General features: G+C 40.9%; 1 protein-coding gene across 1 annotated transcript in view; it reads right to left on the reverse strand.

Moving 5' to 3' along the window:
- LOC128703985 (WD repeat-containing protein 47-like) overlaps positions 1 to 16,244 on the reverse strand; it is a 28,258-nt gene extending 12,014 nt beyond the window's left edge. Inside the window, exons 1-2 of the mRNA XM_070104930.1 lie at positions 16,063 to 16,244; positions 9,129 to 9,265 (exon numbers count right to left, since the gene is read on the reverse strand). Of these exons, the coding sequence (XP_069961031.1) occupies positions 9,129 to 9,265; positions 16,063 to 16,213 (288 nt within the window). The 5' untranslated portion in view covers positions 16,214 to 16,244. The remainder of the gene's footprint in view (positions 1 to 9,128; positions 9,266 to 16,062) is intronic.
- Between the last annotated feature and the right edge of the window lie 4,053 nt (positions 16,245 to 20,297).

Genomic DNA, 20,297 nt, shown 5'->3' on the forward strand with positions numbered 1-20,297 from the left:
ATAATAAAATGTTGTAAGTACAAAGAAAGCCACTAACATGTCTGAGTATTTCCACTGCTTGGCCAGTTGAGGTACCACTGCTTGGCCAGCTGAGGCACCACTGCTTGGCCAGCTGAGGCACCACTGCCTGGCCAGTGAGGCATCACTGTTGCCCCATACTGTTCACGTCTGCGGCAGTTGGCTTACAGTGGTTGATGCCGTTACATTACCTTGGTTTACTAAAATTTTATCCATAAATATGCCTCCTAAGAGACCGGCAAATTTTCAATTAATCCACTGTTCATTATGTTTGGTGCTTTTTACACTTTTCTGCTGTTATCGACGTTTTCGCACGACAGTTGCATCAGAGACGGGTGTTCAGAACCCTGTTTGAAGGCAGGCATTGTATGTACTGTGTATTTTTTTTATATTTTCATCATTTGTTTAGGCTGAGGTGTATTGAGCACTTAAGATATGATAGTGTAAGCAGGTTTCCAGGCATCTTAGCCACATGTGATATTGAAAAAATTGTGCTTTTCCACTTGCCAGTGACTTTTGCTTATTGATCAGGGTCAGGAACCTTACTCCTGTACAGTTTATGTATTATTTTTCCATTTTTTTTTTTACCCTAAGCTTCACTGGTTCGGAAAATCCACTACTCTGGGACCTGTCTGGCTGGACATTACTTGCTCTGCTCCTGAACATAATATAGAACAGTTTGTCAATGTTAAGAGTAAGTTTATTGGTAGTCATTCAGGTTGATATTTTTATGAGCTCTTCGTCAATAATAGTGTTGAGTGAAGGTGAAGGAACTACATGATCCAGGTGAAGGAACTACATGATCCAGGTGAAGGAACTACATGATCCAGGTGAAGGAACTACATGATCCAGGTGAAGGAACTACATGATCCAGGTGAAGGAACTACATGATCCAGGTGAAGGAACTACATGATCCATGTGAAGGAACTACATGATTAAGGTGAAGGAACTACATGATCCAGGTGAAGGAACTACATGATCCATGTGAAGGAACTACATGATCCATGTGAAGGAACTACATGATCCAGGTGAAGGAACTACATGATCTATGTGAAGGAACTACATGATCCAAGTGAAGGAACTACATGATCCATGTGAAGGAACTACATGATCCATGTGAAGGAACTACATGATCCATGTGAAGGAACTACATGATCCATGTGAAGGAACTACATGATAAAGGTGAAGGAACTACATGATCCAGGTGAAGGAACTACATGATCCATGTGAAGGAACTACATGATCCAAGTGAAGGAACTACATGATCCATGTGAAGGAACTACATGATCCATGTGAAGGAACTACATGATCCATGTGAAGGAACTACATGATCCAGGTGAAGGAACTACATGATCCAGGTGAAGGAACTACATGATCCAGGTGAAGGAACTACATAATCTATGTGAAGGAACTACATGATCCAAGTGAAGGAACTACATGATCCATGTGAAGGAACTACATGATCCATGTGAAGGAACTACATGATCCAGGTGAAGGAACTACATGATCCATGTGAAGGAACTACATGATCCATGTGAAGGAACTACATGATCCAAGTGAAGGAACTACATGATCCATGTGAAGGAACTACATGATCCAAGTGAAGGAACTACATGATCCATGTGAAGGAACTACATGATCCAGGTGAAGGAACTACATGATCCAGGTGAAGGAACTACATAATCTATGTGAAGGAACTACATGATCCATGTGAAGGAACTACATGATCCAGGTGAAGGAACTACATGATCCAGGTGAAGGAACTACATGATCCAGGTGAAGGAACTACATGATCCAGGTGAAGGAACTACATAATCTATGTGAAAGAACTACATAATCTATGTGAAGGAACTACATGATCCATGTGAAGGAACTACATGATCCATGTGAAGGAACTACATGATCCATGTGAAGGAACTACATAATCTATGTGAAGGAACTACATGATCCATGTGAAGGAACTACATGATCCAGGTGAAGGAACTACATGATCCATGTGAAGGAACTACATGATCCAGGTGAAGGAACTACATGATCCAGGTGAATGAACTACATGATCCAGGTGAAGGAACTACATGATCCAGGTGAAGGAACTACATAATCTATGTGAAGGAACTACATGATCCATGTGAAGGAACTACATGATCCATGTGAAGGAACTATATGATCCATGTGAAGGAACTACATGATCCATGTGAAGGAACTACATGATCCATGTGAAGGAACTACATGATCCATGTGAAGGAACTACATAATCCATGTGAAGGAACTACATGATCCATGTGAAGGAACTACATGATCCAGGTGAAGGAACTACATGATCCATGTGAAGGAACTACATGATCCAGGTGAAGGAACTACATGATCCAGGTGAAGGAACTACATGATCCAGGTGAAGGAACTACATGATCCATGTGAAGGAACTACATGATCCAGGTGAAGGAACTACATGATCCAGGTGAAGGAACTACATGATCCAGGTGAAGGAACTACATGATCCAAGTGAAGGAACTACATGATCCAGGTGAAGGAACTACATGATCCATGTGAAGGAACTACATGATCCAGGTGAAGGAACTACATGATCCAGGTGAAGGAACTACATGATCCAGGTGAAGGAACTACATGATCCAAGTGAAGGAACTACATGATCCAGGTGAAGGAACTACATAATCTATGTGAAAGAACTACATAATCTATGTGAAGGAACTACATGATCCATGTGAAAGAACTACATGATCCATGTGAAGGAACTACATGATCCAGGTGAAGGAACTACATGATCCAGGTGAAGGAACTACATGATCCATGTGAAGGAACTACATAATCTATGTGAAGGAACTACATGATCCATGTGAAGGAACTACATGATCCATGTGAAGGAACTACATGATCCATGTGAAGGAACTACATGATCCATGTGAAGGAACTACATAATCTATGTGAAGGAACTACATGATCCATGTGAAGGAACTACATGATCCATCTGAAGGAACTACATGATCCATGTGAAGGAACTACATAATCTATGTGAAGGAACTACATGATCCATGTGAAGGAACTACATGATCCATCTGAAGGAACTACATGATCCAGGTGAAGGAACTACATGATCCATGTGAAGGAACTACATAATCTATGTGAAGGAACTACATGATCCATGTGAAGGAACTACATGATCCATCTGAAGGAACTACATGATCCATGTGAAGGAACTACATGATCCATCTGAAGGAACTACATGATCCATGTGAAGGAACTACATGATCCATGTGAAGGAACTACATGATCCATGTGAAGGAACTACATGATCCATCTGAAGGAACTACATGATCCATGTGAAGGAACTACATGATCCATGTGAAGGAACTACATGATCCATGTGAAGGAACTACATGATCCATGTGAAGGAACTACATGATCCATGTGAAGGAACTACATGATCCATGTGAAGGAACTACATAATCTATGTGAAAGAACTACATAATCTATGTGAAAGAACTACATGATCCATGTGAAAGAACTACATAATCTATGTGAAGGAACTACATGATCCAGGTGAAGGAACTACATGATCCATGTGAAGGAACTACATGATCCATGTGAAGGAACTACATGATCCAGGTGAAGGGACTACATGATCCATGTGAAGGAACTACATGATCCAGGTGAAGGAACTACATAATCTATGTGAAGGAACTACATGATCCATCTGAAGGAACTACATGATCCATGTGAAGGAACTACATGATCCATGTGAAGGAACTACATGATCCATGTGAAGGAACTACATGATCCATGTGAAGGAACTACATGATCCATGTGAAGGAACTACATGATCCAGGTGAAGGAACTACATGATCCATGTGAAGGAACTACATAATCTATGTGAAAGAACTACATAATCTATGTGAAGGAACTACATGATCCATGTGAAGGAACTACATGATCCATGTGAAGGAACTACATGATCCATGTGAAGGAACTACATGATCCATGTGAAGGAACTACATAATCTATGTGAAAGAACTACATAATCTATGTGAAGGAACTACATGATCCATGTGAAGGAACTACATGATCCATGTGAAGGAACTACATGATCCAAGTGAAGGAACTACATGATCCATGTGAAGGAACTACATAATCTATGTGAAGGAACTACATGATCTATGTGAAGGAACTACATCATCCATGTGAAGGAACTACATGATCCATGTGAAGGAACTACATGATCCATGTGAAGGAACTACATGATCCATGTGAAGGAACTACATGATCCATCTGAAGGAACTACATGATCCATGTGAAGGAACTACATGATCCATGTGAAGGAACTACATAATCTATGTGAAGGAACTACATGATCCAGGTGAAGGAACTACATGATCCATGTGAAGGAACTACATAATCTATGTGAAGGAACTACATGATCCAGGTGAAGGAACTACATGATCCATGTGAAGGAACTACATAATCTATGTGAAGGAACTACATGATCTATCTGAAGGAACTACATGATCCATGTGAAGGAACTACATGATCCAGGTGAAGGAACTACATGATCCATGTGAAGGAACTACATGATCCATCTGAAGGAACTACATGATCCATCTGAAGGAACTACATGATCCATGTGAAGGAACTACATGATCCAGGTGAAGGAACTACATGATCCATGTGAAGGAACTACATGATCCATCTGAAGGAACTACATGATCCATGTGAAGGAACTACATGATCCATCTGAAGGAACTACATGATCCATGTGAAGGAACTACATGATCCATCTGAAGGAACTACATGATCCATGTGAAGGAACTACATGATCCATGTGAAGGAACTACATGATCCAGGTGAAGGAACTACATGATCCATGTGAAGGAACTACATGATCCATCTGAAGGAACTACATGATCCATGTGAAGGAACTACATGATCCATGTGAAGGAACTACATGATCCAAGTGAAGGAACTACATGATCCAAGTGAAGGAACTACATGATCCATGTGAAGGAACTACATGATCCATGTGAAGGAACTACATGATCCAGGTGAAGGAACTACATGATCCATCTGAAGGAACTACATGATCCAAGTGAAGGAACTACATGATCCAAGTGAAGGAACTACATGATCCATGTGAAGGAACTACATGATCCATGTGAAGGAACTACATAATCCAGGTGAAGGAACTACATGATCCATCTGAAGGAACTACATGATCCATGTGAAGGAACTACATGATCCATCTGAAGGAACTACATGATCCAAGTGAAGGAACTACATGATCCATGTGAAGGAACTACATGATCCATGTGAAGGAACTACATGATCCATCTGAAGGAACTACATGATCCAAGTGAAGGAACTACATGATCCATGTGAAGGAACTACATGATCCATGTGAAGGAACTACATGATCCAGGTGAAGGAACTACATGATCCAGGTGAAGGAACTACATGATCCAGGTGAAGGAACTACAAAATCTATGTGAAGGAACTACATGATCCATGTGAAGGAACTACATGATCCAAGTGAAGGAACTACATGATCCATGTGAAGGAACTACATGATCCATGTGAAGGAACTACATGATCCATGTGAAGGAACTACATGATCCATGTGAAGGAACTACATGATCCAGGTGAAGGAACTACATGATCCAGGTGAAGGGACTACATGATCCAGGTGAAGGAACTACAAAATCTATGTGAAGGAACTACATGATCCATGTGAAGGAACTACATGATCCATGTGAAGGAACTACATGATCCAGGTGAAGGAACTACATGATCCAGGTGAAGGGACTACATGATCCAGGTGAAGGAACTACAAAATCTATGTGAAGGAACTACATGATCCATGTGAAGGAACTACATGATCCATGTGAAGGAACTACATGATCCATCTGAAGGAACTACATGATCCATCTGAAGGTACTACATGATCCAAGTGAAGGAACTACATGATCCAGGTGAAGGAACTACAAAATCTATGTGAAGGAACTACATGATCCAAGTGAAGGAACTACATGATCCAAGTGAAGGAACTACATGATCCATCTGAAGGAACTACATGATCCATCTGAAGGAACTACATGATCCATCTGAAGGAACTACATGATCCAAGTGAAGGAACTACATGATCCAAGTGAAGGAACTACATGATCCATCTGAAGGAACTACATGATCCAAGTGAAGGAACTACATGATCCAAGTGAAGGAACTACATGATCCAAGTGAAGGAACTACATGATCCATCTGAAGGAACTACATGATCCATCTGAAGGAACTACATGATCCATCTGAAGGAACTACATGATCCATCTGAAGGAACTACATGATCCAGGTGAAGGAACTACATGATCCAAGTGAAGGAACTACATGATCCATGTGAAGGAACTACATGATCCAAGTGAAGGAACTACATGATCCAAGTGAAGGAACTACATGATCCAGGTGAAGGAACTACATGATCCAAGTGAAGGAACTACATGATCCAGGTGAAGGAACTACATGATCCATGTGAAGGAACTACATGATCCATCTGAAGGAACTACGTGATCCAAGTGAAGGAACTACATGATCCAGGTGAAGGAACTACATGATCCAAGTGAAGGAACTACATGATCCAGGTGAAGGAACTACATGATCCATGTGAAGGAACTACATGATCCATCTGAAGGAACTACGTGATCCAAGTGAAGGAACTACATGATCCAGGTGAAGGAACTACATGATCCATCTGAAGGAACTACATGATCCAGGTGAAGGAACTACATGATCCAAGTGAAGGAACTACATGATCCAAGTGAAGGAACTACATGATCCAAGTGAAGGAACTACATGATCCAAGTGAAGGAACTACATGATCCATGTGAATGAACTACATGATCCAGGTGAAGGAACTACATGATCCATGTGAAGGAACTACATGATCCAGGTGAAGGAACTACATGATCCAGGTGAAGGAACTACATGATCCAGGTGAAGGGACTACATGATAAAGGTGAAGGAACTACATGATCCAGGTGAAGGAACTACATGATCCAGGTGAAGGAACTACATGATCCAAGTGAAGGAACTACATAATCCATGTGAAGGAACTACATGATCCAGGTGAAGGAACTACATGATCCAAGTGAAGGAACTACATAATCCATGTGAAGGAACTACATAATCCATGTGAAGGAACTACATGATTCAGGTGAAGGAACTACATGATCCATGTGAAGGAACTACATGATCCAGGTGAAGGAACTACATGATCCAGGTGAAGGAACTACATGATCCAGGTGAAGGAACTACATGATCCAGGTGAAGGAACTACATGATCCAGGTGAAGGGGCAACATGATCCAGGTGAAGGGTCAACATGATCCAGGTGAAGGGTCAATATGATCCAGGTGAAGGGTCAATATGATGCAGGTGAAGGGTCAACATGATCCAGGGGAAGGGTGAACATGATCCAGGTGAAGGGTGAATATGATCCAGGTGAAGGGTGAATATGATCCAGGTGAAGGGTGAACATGATCCAGGTGAAGGGTCAACATGATCCAGGTGAAGGGTCAATATGATCCAGGTGAAGGGTCAACATGATCCAGTTGAAGGGTCAACATGATCCAGGTGAAGGGTCAATATGATCCAGGTGAAGGGTCAACATGATCCAGGTGAAGGGTCAATATGATCCAGGTGAAGGGTCAACATGATCCAGGTGAAGGGTTAACATGATCCAGGTGAAGGGTCAATATAATCCAGGTGAAGGGTGAACATGATCCAGGTGAAGGGTCAACATGATCCAGGTGAAGGGTCAATATGATCCAGGTGAAGGGTCAACATGATCCAGGTGAAGGGTCAACATGATCCAGGTGAAGGGTCAATATGATCCAGGTGAAGGGTCAACATGATCCAGGTGAAGGGTCAACATGATCCAGGTGAAGGGTGAACATGATCCAGGTGAAGGGTCAACATGATCCAGGTGAAGGGTGAACATGATCCAGGTGAAGGGTGAACATGATCCAGGTGAAGGATGAATATGATCCAGGTGAAGGGTCAACATGATCCAGGTGAAGGGTCAACATGATCCAGGTGAAGGGTCAATATGATCCAGGTGAAGGGTCAACATGATCCAGGTGAAGGGTCAACATGATCCAGGTGAAGGGTCAATATGATCCAGGTGAAGGGTGAACATGATCCAGGTGAAGGGTGAACATGATCCAGGTGAAGGGTCAACATGATCCAGGTGAAGGGTGAACATGATCCAGGTGAAGGATGAATATGATCCAGGTGAAGGGTGAACATGATCCAGGTGAAGGGTCAACATGATCCAGGTGAAGGGTCAATATGATCCAGGTGAAGGGTCAACATGATCCAGGTGAAGGGTCAACATGATCCAGGTGAAGGGTCAATATGATCCAGGTGAAGGGTCAACATGATCCAGGTGAAGGGTCAACATGATCCAGGTGAAGGGTCAACATGATCCAGGTGAAGGGTCAATATGATCCAGGTGAAGGGTCAACATGATCCAGGTGAAGGGTCAACACGATGCAGGTGAGGGTCCATATGATCCAGGTGAGGGGTAATATGATCCAGGTGAAGGGTCAACATGATCCAGGTGAAGGGTCAACATGATCCAGGTGAAGGGTCAACATGATCCAGGTGAAGGGTCAACATGATCCAGGTGAAGGGTCAACATGATTCAGATGAAGGGTCAACATGATCCAGATGAAGGGTCAACATGATCCAGGTGAAAGGTCAACATGATCCAGATGAAGGGTCAACATGATCCAGGTGAAGGGTCAACATGATCCAGGTGAAGGGTCAACATGATCCAGGTGAAGGGTCAACATGATCCAGGTGAAGGGTCAACATGATCCAGGTGAAAGGTCAACATGATCCAGGTGAAGGGTCAATATGATCCAGATGAAGGGTCAACATGATCCAGGTGAAGGGTCAACATGATCCAGGTGAAGGGTCAACATGATCCAGGTGAAGGGTCAACATGATCCAGGTGAAGGGTCAACATAAAACCTACCACTAGAGGATCAGACAAATCATTACTTATCAGATTTACTTAATAATGGCAATAATTCCGACTGATGTACATACTGGTTTAGTGGGTGTTGCTGCTGGTGTGATAACATTAACACAGCCTCTGGTTCGCAGGTCCCAGAAACGCACCGTTCGGTCCTGGGAGCCAGAGACAAACATGGCTCCTCCCCAGGTGTGTAATGCCAATATGTGACCTGTAAAGTAATTGTTAATAATAATATTATTATAAAAACAATAATACTAATAATAATAAAGATCAATCTTTTTCAACGAACAGGGTGACCCAAAAAAAAAAAATGAAAGTTTCTCTCTATAAATTTAGTAATATATACAGGAGAAGGGGTTACTAGCCCCTTTCTTGGGGCATTTTAGTCATCTCTTATGACACGCATGACTTACAGAGGAAGAATTCTGATTAACCCTTTCAGGGTCCGTCCCGTAGATCTACGGCTTTACGGTGAGTGTCCAAACCGTAGATCTACGCCAAAATTCTAGCGCCGTCAAATTTAGCGCGAAAGCGCTCATAGGCCTACATGTGAGAGAATGGGTCTGCGCCGTGGGTGTGCGCCATAAACAAAAAATCTAGGCGCCTGCATAGCATTGTGGGAACGCCGGCTCAGTCACCCTTGTTCACCATGCCTCGTCGCAAGTCAGCTCTCACTCCCCGGAAAATTGGGACTCTCCTCTTCCTGTCTGATAGTTCTGACACTGATGGAAGTGGAAATGAAGACGAATTCTACGGCTTTGATAAGTTAGTGACCGAAAATAATGACCAGGATATCGATAATAGTGCAGAAAACCCCGACGATCCTCGACCTTCTACCTCTGGTGTGGGCACTCGTGACTCACGGTCGGGTGTTCCTAAACGTAAGAGAAAACTAATATTTTCGCGTGGCCAGGCCTCTGACTTCAGTAATGACGATGATTCTGACGTGGATTGTGATTTTATTGCGCTCGACGATCATTCGAGTAGTGATAGTGAGGAATCATATTCACCAGTGAAGCGTCGGTATGTTCGCCGCCGCATGCGCTCGGGTAGTGTACCCTATGCTGTGCCCAGGGGACGGAGTACATCCCGGAGTACATCCCGTGGCCCTACACCCGTTTTAGGTAGTGATAGTGAGGATGATGTGGCTACACTTGGCATGGATGGGCCACAGGCATCAGTGGATGGTGTTAGTGGTGCTGGTGGTGGTAGTGGCACCGCCATGCGTGACTCACCGTGCCACGCGGGGACCCACGCTGCTGACTCGTCAGTTCAAGGACAAAGCGGAGCGTCAGCCACCAGCCCGCCACAACCACAACCACCCGTACAACCAGCCTATGATGTCCAGTATCCACCACAAAACCGTATGTGGGATTGGCAGCAAAATCCCAATTTTGTTCCCAAGCCTCACCACTTTGATGACTCTCAAAGTGGAATTCTACCTACCTGTCCCCTTGGAACCACGGCCAATGAACTGGAATTCTTTGAATTATTCTTTGACCAGCCATTGATGGAAATTATTGCCAGGGAAAGTAATAAGTATTTTCAGTACACCATGGCAAATACGATCTTATCACCACAGTCAAGACTACACAGGTGGAAAGAGACGACTGTTGCAGAAATGTATTTGCTTTTTGCAACAATAATGCTTATGCCTCACGTCTATAAGCATAATATAAAAGCATACTGGTCCACAGATCGGCTAATTTCTACCCCATCCTTCAGTGAAATAATACCAGTGAACAGGTTTATCTTACTGTTACGTATGTTGCACTTCTCTGACAAAACCAGGCCTGACAGAAGTGACAGGTTATACAAGATTAGAAATGTTTTCATGTATCTCAAACAAAAGTTCAGGATATACTTTTATCCATTCAAGAATCTTGTAATTGACGAGTCTTTGATTTTGTTCAAAGGTAGACTGTCATTCAAGCAGTATATACCGAGCAAGAGGAACCGCTTTGGTATAAAATTGTTTGTACTCTGTGATTGTGACAGTGGCCTGGTGTTGGATATTGTTGTATACACGGGTAGTAAAACATTGAAAGATACCAAGATGTTATTGGGTATCTCAGGTGACGTAGTGAGAAACATGATGGCACCTTATCTTGGTAAGGGCCATACATTATATACCGATAACTGGTACACAAGCCCATTACTCAGTGATTTCATGCGAGTGAACAAGACAGATGTGTGTGGCACAGTGCGTTCTAATCGTAAACATATGCCCAGGCTCAACGCAGGTGTTCGTGGTGATGACGTGCAGGTGTTTACTGCCAATGACATCATGGCATTACGGTGGCATGACAAACGAGATGTCACATTGTTGACAACCATTCACCGTAATGAAATGCAAGACAGTGGCAAAGTTGATCGAGTGACTAATGAACGTATTCGAAAACCAGTGTCAGTGATTGATTATACACAAAACATGCGCTTGGTTGACAAGTGTGACATGCAGATTGGTTTTGTTGACTGTGTTCGTAAGAGTTACAAGTGGTACATGAAACTTTTCTTCCATCTCATGGACATTTCAATGCTGAATGCATATAATATGTACCAAATAAAGACTGGTAACAGACCACCGTATGGTGAATTTTGTTTGTCTGTTGTCAGACAACTCATAATGAAGTACCAGGTAACAACACCTGCAATACAACATGGTCCTCGAATTCATCACGATATACCCAAGCGTTTGAGGAGAGAAGGTGATCATTTCATAATACAGCTTCCTTCAACTCAAAAGAAATTTGCTCAGAAGAGATGCATTGTCTGTGCACAAACAAAACGACGGCAACAAAGACGCAAAGACACTCGGTTTATGTGTGAGGAATGTAAGGTGCCTCTGTGCATGGTGCCTTGTTTCAAGGAGTTCCACAAGCTCCAGCAGTTCTAAAACCATGTCCAGTGATTGTAAATATGTAAATATATGATAGAACATTAGTATTATACAATATTTGTGCATGTTTATTGTAATAAACAACAGTGGTAAACAATAATATGATAATAACTTTAGTGCGGTTATTGTGTTCAATACAGTGAGTTTATATATATCAATTATATACAGTATTGGTCTCTCAGGCCCCAAATGTTAGTAGGAATAGAAAAAAATTGGAAAAGAAAAGAAAAAACAACTAAAACAACAAAATAATATAATACGCGTATGTGGAATTCGTCGATGTTGCCACCACCACATCATTTTCTATAAACTTCTTGGCACTGTATCTCGGTAAGTACTGATCAGATTCTAATTTTTTTTGTTTTATTACCTTCACAAAAATATGCTCTTTAATTCTGTAAGAAAAAATTTTTTTTTTTTTTTTCTAAATTTCTTGGACACTGGTGCGTGACTTCATATTTTGGCCTTGGACCCTGAAAGGGTTAAATCACCACTTCCCCTTTCTCGCACCTCGGTGCGCTTGCTCTCCCTCTGTGGGTTTCTAGCTCTCTTGCAGTGCTCCCCTTCCTTTGTATTTGACTGGCTCGTCTTCCTTATTTCCCACTTCTACCACTACCACTACTACTACCTCTTCTTCTTCTACTACATCTACTGATGAAATTAGACACATGTGCAGCGTCTGGTTGTCTTTGTTGTGGACGTTTCGCCATCCAGTGGCTGGCTGGATGGCGAAACGTCTACGGTGGGGATGCCTGTGTGTTGTGCATGTGTCATTTCATCCTGTCGGTATTATATACAATTCTTGTACTACTACTACTACTACCACTACTACTACCTCCACCTCTTCCTGCCTATATATAGCCGTCCTGCTCCACCTCTGTTAGTGTGACTTTGTCAATGGTCCAAGTCGGACCGAAACGTCGTCGTAAGCTTCTGTCTTTTATGTGCGGGTTATTTGTGTACTTCCCATTTCCAGGACTCAAGTTCGGCTAACTGATTTCCCTGAATCCCTTCACAAAATATTACCCTGCCCCCACTCCAACAGCTCATGAAGACCCAAAAACCATACGTCTCCATTCACTCCTAACACGCTCACACATGCTTGCTGAAAGTCTAAGCCCATCACCTACAAAACCTCCTTTACCCCCTCCCTCCAACCTGTTTGAGGATGACCCTTACCCTGTCTTCCTTCCCCTAAAGATTTATACACTCTCCGAGTCATTCTACTTTGATTTATTCTCTCTAAATGACCAAACCACCTCAACAACCCCTCTTCAGCCCTCCGACTATTACTTTTAGTAACTCCACACCTCCTCCTAATTTCCACACTCCGAATTCTCTGCATAATATTTACACCACACACTGCCCTTAGACATGACATCTCCACTGCCTCCAGCCATCTCTTCGCTGCAGCATTTACAACCCAAGCTTCACACCCATATAAGTGCTGGTATCACTATACTTTTGTACATTCCCTTCTTTGCCTCCATGGATAACTTTTTTTCTCCACAGATGCCTCAACACACCACTCACCTTTTTTTCTTCATCAATTCTATGGTTAACCTCATACTTCATAAACCCATCCACTGACAAGTCAACTTCCAAATATCTGAAAACATATACTTCTTCCATACTTCCTCTCTCCAAGGTGATATCCAATTTTTCTTTATCTAAATCATTTGATACCCTCGTCACCTTACTCTTATCTATGTTCACTTTCAACTTTCTACCTTTACACACCCTTCCAAACTCATCCACTAACCTTCCCATAAGCACAGTATCATCAGCAAAAAGTAACTGTGTCAATTCCCATTCAACACTTTCATCTCACTCACACATAATCACTGTTTCTGCAGAGGTGCTCGGAATACAACAGTTTAGAAGCATATATGTATAAAGATACACAACACATCCCTCCAAACTGCCAACATCCCAAACCCCTCCTTTAAAGTGCAGGCATTGTACTTCCCATTTCCAGGACTCAAGTCCAGCTATATAAAAAATACCCAGCTCACACTCCAACAGCTCATCAGGTCCCAAATATCATTCGTCTCCATTCACTCCTATATAACATGCTCATGCATGCTTGCTGGAAGTCCAAGCCCCTCGCCCACAAAGCCTCCTTTACCCCCTCCCTCCAACCTTTTCGAGGACGGCCACTACCCCACATGCATGAATGTATTATATAGGAGAGAGTGGAGACAAATGGTTTTTAGGACTTGATGTGCTGTTGGAGTGTGAGCAAGGTAACATTTATAAAGGGATTCAGGGAAACCACCAGGTCAGACTTGAGTCCTGGAGGTGGGGAGTACAGTGCCTGCAATCTGAAGGATGAGTGTTGATAAGTTGCAGTTTTATAAATGTAGTGTAGGCATGCCTCTGGCAAGACAGTGATGGAGTGAATGATGGTGACGAAAGCGTTTCTTCTTTTATGGGTCACCTGCCTTAGTGGAAAACAGCCAATGAATTAATAAAATAAATAATAATTATAATAATCTTTATTTCTACAGATACATGATACAACTTATACAAACCGAGCTGACAAGGGGCTTTCCATATAGAAAGCCCCCTTAGTATAGCACTGATGAAGAATCAGTGGCTACATCAGTCCTATACAAAGAAGAATGATGAAGATCAGAAGGAGTTTGAGGTAATCAGTCCCTCAGAGTGGAGTCGCTTTAATCAGTCCATCAATTCTGAAAAGAATACAGCATATGCTCAAAGAAAGTAGTTTATATACTGTAGACAGGTGAGATGAAGCAGTCATAAGTGATATCACTGTGGATAAATCCACATGTGGAAGTAGGTCTTGACTATAGGTTAGGCAGGGAATTCTTCACTTGCCTAACCTATAGCCATGACCTATTTCTACATGTGGATTTGTCCACTGTGATATCACTTACGACTGCTTCACCTCACCTGTCTACAGTATATAAACTACTTTCTTTGAGCATATGCTGTATTCTTTTCAGAATTGATGGACTGATTACAGCGGCTCCACTCTGAGGGACTGATTACCTCAAACTCCTTCTGATCTACACCATTCCTCTCTGTACAGGACTGATGAAACCAATGTGTGGCAAAACATTTTCTCAATAAGATACCCAAGTGTTGCACATGTATTATTACTATTATCTTTATTGATGAAATGTTTCGCCTACACAGTAGACTTCTTCAGTCACATACAAAAGTAGCAAGTGTAGTAGTGAAATGAAGATGATGTAATCAGTCCACCAACCTTGGAGAATAAGTATGTACAGTGGACCCCCGGTTAACGATATTTTTTCATTCCAGAAATATGTTCGGGTGCCAGTACTCACCGAATTTGTTCCCATAAGGAATATTGTGAAGTAGATTAGTCCATTTCAGACCCCCAAACATACACGTACAAACGCAGTTACATAAATACACTTACATAATTGGTCGCATTGGGAGGTGATCGTTAAGCGGGGGTCCACTGTATTTGAGGTGGTCAGTCCCTCAGCCTGGAGAAGAGTTCTGCTCATTGGTCTAGAACTATATATTGCTTTGGATATACACCTACCATCCGACTTACGACCGAGTTCGGTTCCGAGAAACCGGTCGTAAGTCGAACTTTAATCTGAATATCAACAAAACATTTTTGTAATGACTTTATTTTATTGTTTTATTTTGGTATTTCATGTTTTACTTTACTTTTTATGCTGTTAGTACTGTATTTTATACAGTAAGGTTTAGGATAAACACTCTGTACAACACAAATAGTTGTTTATTTCCCAGAAATTTGGCATAAAAAACATGGTCGTAAGTCGAGCAGGTCATAAGTCGAGTGGTCGGAAGTCGAGCAGGTCGTAAGTCGGATGGTAGGTGTAGTATATCGATATAGAGTTCCAGACCATGGAGCTGAAGTCTTCTCCAGGCTGAAGGACTGACCACCTCAAATGCTTTTTCTCCACTTTGAAGAAATAATGATGATTACCTCATCTTTATTTCACTACTACACTTGTTTCCTCTGTATCCGACTGAAGAAGCCGACTGTGTAGGCGAAACTTTTTATCAATAAAGATACTCAACTGCTGTAATGATTTTATTTAAACTTAAATGAACTTCAGTAGGATGGCACTGACCTGTGTGGCCAGAGAGAGCCTGAAACGGGGTGCCAGTAGCACAGTCAGTGACGTAAATCTTGCAGTCACCAGCACCGCCAGAGATGAGAAGAGACGACTTGTTGCTGGCATCTTCGATGAAGCACATGTCTCGCACCGTACCATCGTGCATCGTCAGTTCCACTTCTTGACCTTAAACACACAATAACAATTATAGCATCAATATTGTATGTCACATGTATTATATTTCCTGTACTATATTTACATACTGTAATTTTCTTACTGTAGTAATAATCAAACATTTCACAAAGACTTACACTAAGTTAAACCATCATAAATACTGCACAAGAAAATAAACATTAAGCAATGGTTTGTTACCATCTAGTAAATTTTATTGACAAACTTTAGAATAAAAAATATTATGTGAACAATATGTGAGCACATAAGAGAATACTACTTTTAGCAAGCTAATAACACACACAAGTTAACAATGTATTAATATTATTATTATAATCATAACTAAGTGATAACCTCATAAGGGGAACAAGTAATAAAAATTTGATTTCATTAATATTTTATATTAATTTTGTAGACTCTTTCCTCCATAAGCCAAGCGTGTCGTAAGAGGCGGCTAAAATGCCAGGAGCAAGGCGCTAATAACCCTTTCTCCTGTATAAATTACTAAATGTAAAAAGAAGAACCTTTCATTTAATCTTTTTTTGGGACACCCTCGGCTTGGTGGGAGATGGCCGGTGTGTTAAAAAAAAAAAAAAAATTTTTATGAAGGATGGCAATTGCAGAATAAATATAATACCTGCAAACTGATGCCCACACATTTTAAAAAAAGTAAAAGATTTATTTCTTTGTAAAGGTCACAATGTGTAATTACAATTTTGGTTTGCTAAGTACAAAAAAAAAGTCACTATCATGCCGGGGCATTTCGGGCAGACTAATCCTAGTAAATAATATAGACAAGATAAGAGTGGTTAACTTTTATTGAAATCTTTATTTAATCTTTATACTAAAGCGAGGTAGCCGAAGTGGCGGTTTATAAAAATAATAATCTTGAGGTTGCACATAACATAAACAATATTACAATTAATGGTTCAGTCAGTAATATTTCATGGATTGGCAGATGTTTAACCCTTTGACTGTTCTGGTCGCATATATACGTCTTACGAGTCACCGTGTTTGACGTATATATACTCAAAAATTCTAGCGGCTTCAAATCAAGCAGGAGAAAGCTGGTAGGCCCACATGTGAGAGAATGGGTCTGTGTGGTCAGTGTGCACCATATAAAGAAAATCCTGCAGCACGCAGTGCATACTGAGAAAAAAAAAAACTCTGACCACTTTTTTTAATTAAAATGCCAAATTTGTGGTCTATTTTTGTATAGTATTTATGGTTGTAATCTTGTTTTCTTGGTCTCATTTGATAGAATGGAAAACATATTATAGAAATAGAGGTGATTTTAATTGGTTTTACTATGAAAAGAACCTTGAAATGGAGCTCAAAATAGGGGAAATGTTTGATTTTTGCCGATGTTCAGAAGTAAACAAATGATGTCATTTTCCAATAAACGTCCAAGTAGCCATTCTAATATTCACTCATGAATGGGTTGACATTATTTATACAATTATTACAATATTGCAGTAGTCTGCATAACAGTAAATCTTCTATTTTTTGTTTGAATAAATATTCAAAATAGAAAGCAAGAGTAATATCAGAGGGGCCTGGAGACATGACTGATGAACAAAGAAAATGTTATTTTAAAGTCAGGAATGTCTGCATTGTTCATTCTGAACCCTATTTTGAAATTGGCATATTTTTTAATTTGCGTGAAATTGTCCAAATTGCAAATTTCTGACCACGTTACTGGGTAGTTGAAATCGGTAAATGGGCAGTTTCTTGTACTCAATCAATAGAATAAATGGAGTTCTAAAGAAATAGCTATGAGTTGGGTGGACTGGAACAATGGAATTAGCCGAAAATAGGGCTCAAAGTGGATGAATCGCCGATTCGTAAATATCGCTGAGGTCGCTAACTTCATGAGAGCGTAATTCCATAAATTTTCCATCAAATTTCGTTCTTTTGGTGTCATTACCATCGGGAAAAGATTCTCTATCATCTGATAAGATTTTTTTTTTTTTTTTCAAAAAGTTTTCGACACCAGGAGACACCTCAGGAGTGGGGGTTTCGACAGTCTAGGGTTAATAGACTAGAGGTCATATAATATAATATTTGGGAGTGTTGTTTCAAACTAATCAGAAGTTGTTTTGGTTGGTTTGGTTAGTACTTAGCCCTTAAACGATTCAAACGTATATATTCATTCACTCGTGCAGCGCCCCGAATATTTTGAAAAAAAAAAATATATATATATATATATTTATATATACATTTTTTATAGAAAAAAAGAGCACCTTTTTCTAAGTGTTACAGAATAAAAAAAAAATTAGGGTGAGTACTTACCGACATATGAGGCCGAGAAGTTGGCACTGGATGCTCATGTGACAGCAACATGGAGTCCTGCCGCTTGCAGAAGTGTTGCCGATATACCTTTTTTTTATTTTTCATATTATTTTATGTAATTTTTATGTTCTGATAATTACAATTTATAGTAGTTCTTGTCATTTCACAACCAATCTTTGTTCTGACACTAGTATTAGGTACTGAAAATGTACTCAAATTATCACAAACACTGACAGGTGGACATTTACACCTGCCTTGGTGATTTACTATTGTCTTGGAATATAAACAAAGCATTTATATGTCCCAGCAATGTTTTGGAGATGATGATGATGATGATGATGATGATGATGATGATGATGATGATGATGATGATGATGATGATGATGATGATGATGATGATGATGATGATGATGATGATGATGATGATGATGATGATGATGATGATGATGATGATGATGATTCATACCTGCCTAAGCTCTTGGGAGTTAGCGTGGGCTGTTACCAAGCACCATGGCTTGTTGTAGTGTTTTAGAATCTCAGGTTCAAGTGTTGAAGAAGGAGATTCTACTTCTTCAGGAGGAAAATAGGAGGCTGAAGCTTCGCATAGATGAGTTTGGGAGCGAGTGTGAGAAGGATTTAGCTGGTAAGGAGGAAATGGTCACCAGCAGTGATAGTGGCAGCCGCTTTAAGTGGCAAGTGGTTCACAGTTCAGGAAGAAGGAAGATGAGGAGAGTTAATAGAGAAGATGTGAAGGTAGGAAATCGATTCTCTGTTCTCCAAGACGAGTGTACTTCAGTGGTTAGTGAGGTTGAAGGTACCACTGATTCCCCTGCTAATCAAGGTAAGAATATTTTAATAGTAGGCGATTCTCAGGTAAGATATATGGACCGTGCATTTTGTAACAGAGACAGAAAGGTCAGACAGAGAGTGTGCCTTCCTGGAGCTGGTGTTGGTGACATAGTCAGCAGGTTGGATAATATTATGGCAGGTAATGGGAACAAGCCCATTATCTGTCTTAGTGCTGGGGGTAATGACATTGGGAAGGGCAGGAGAGAGGAGCTGCTGGATAAGTACAGGTCAGCCATAGAAGTAGTTAGGTCTAAGGGAGGGATCCCAGTCATATGTAGCATCTTGCCTAGAAAGGGAGTGGGCAATGAATGGATGTCTAGGGCAATTGGTATAAATTGCTGGCTAGACAGGTACTGCAAGGAACTTGCAATCCCATTCATTGATAACTGGGACCTATTCTTTGGCAAACGTGATATGTATGCAAGGGATGGGGTTCATCTCTCTGGGGATGGAGTGGTTGCATTAGCCAATTCAATTGAGAGGGTAATTGATGACTTGTCTAGGAATTTAAACTGATAGATTATAGAGGTATGGGTGTTTGTGGGAAACAATCAGGCTGCAGCATTAGGGTTAAAAACAGCAGTTATTACCGGGATACCTCAGGGATATGTTTAAAAGACAATATTCAAAATAAAGTTGCTAGTAATGGCAAATCAATTGATCAACAAACAAAGAGAGATAGTAGAGGGCAACGAGTGACTAGCTCCCTTAAGGTTTACTATACAAATAGTAGGAGTCTAAGAAATAAGATAGATGAGCTAAGATTACTTGCAAGTGTAGGTAATATAGATATTATTGGTATAACAGAGACCTGGTTCAACCTGAAAGATAGAGAAATGCCTTCTGAATGCAACATACAGGGTTATAAACTATTCCACACTGATAGGGTCAACAGGAAGGGTGGTGGAGTGGCGATGTATGTCAGAGAAAATTTAAAT

The sequence above is a fragment of the Cherax quadricarinatus genome, chromosome 95 (assembly GCF_038502225.1).
Source record: "Cherax quadricarinatus isolate ZL_2023a chromosome 95, ASM3850222v1, whole genome shotgun sequence".
NCBI lineage: Eukaryota > Metazoa > Arthropoda > Malacostraca > Decapoda > Parastacidae > Cherax > Cherax quadricarinatus.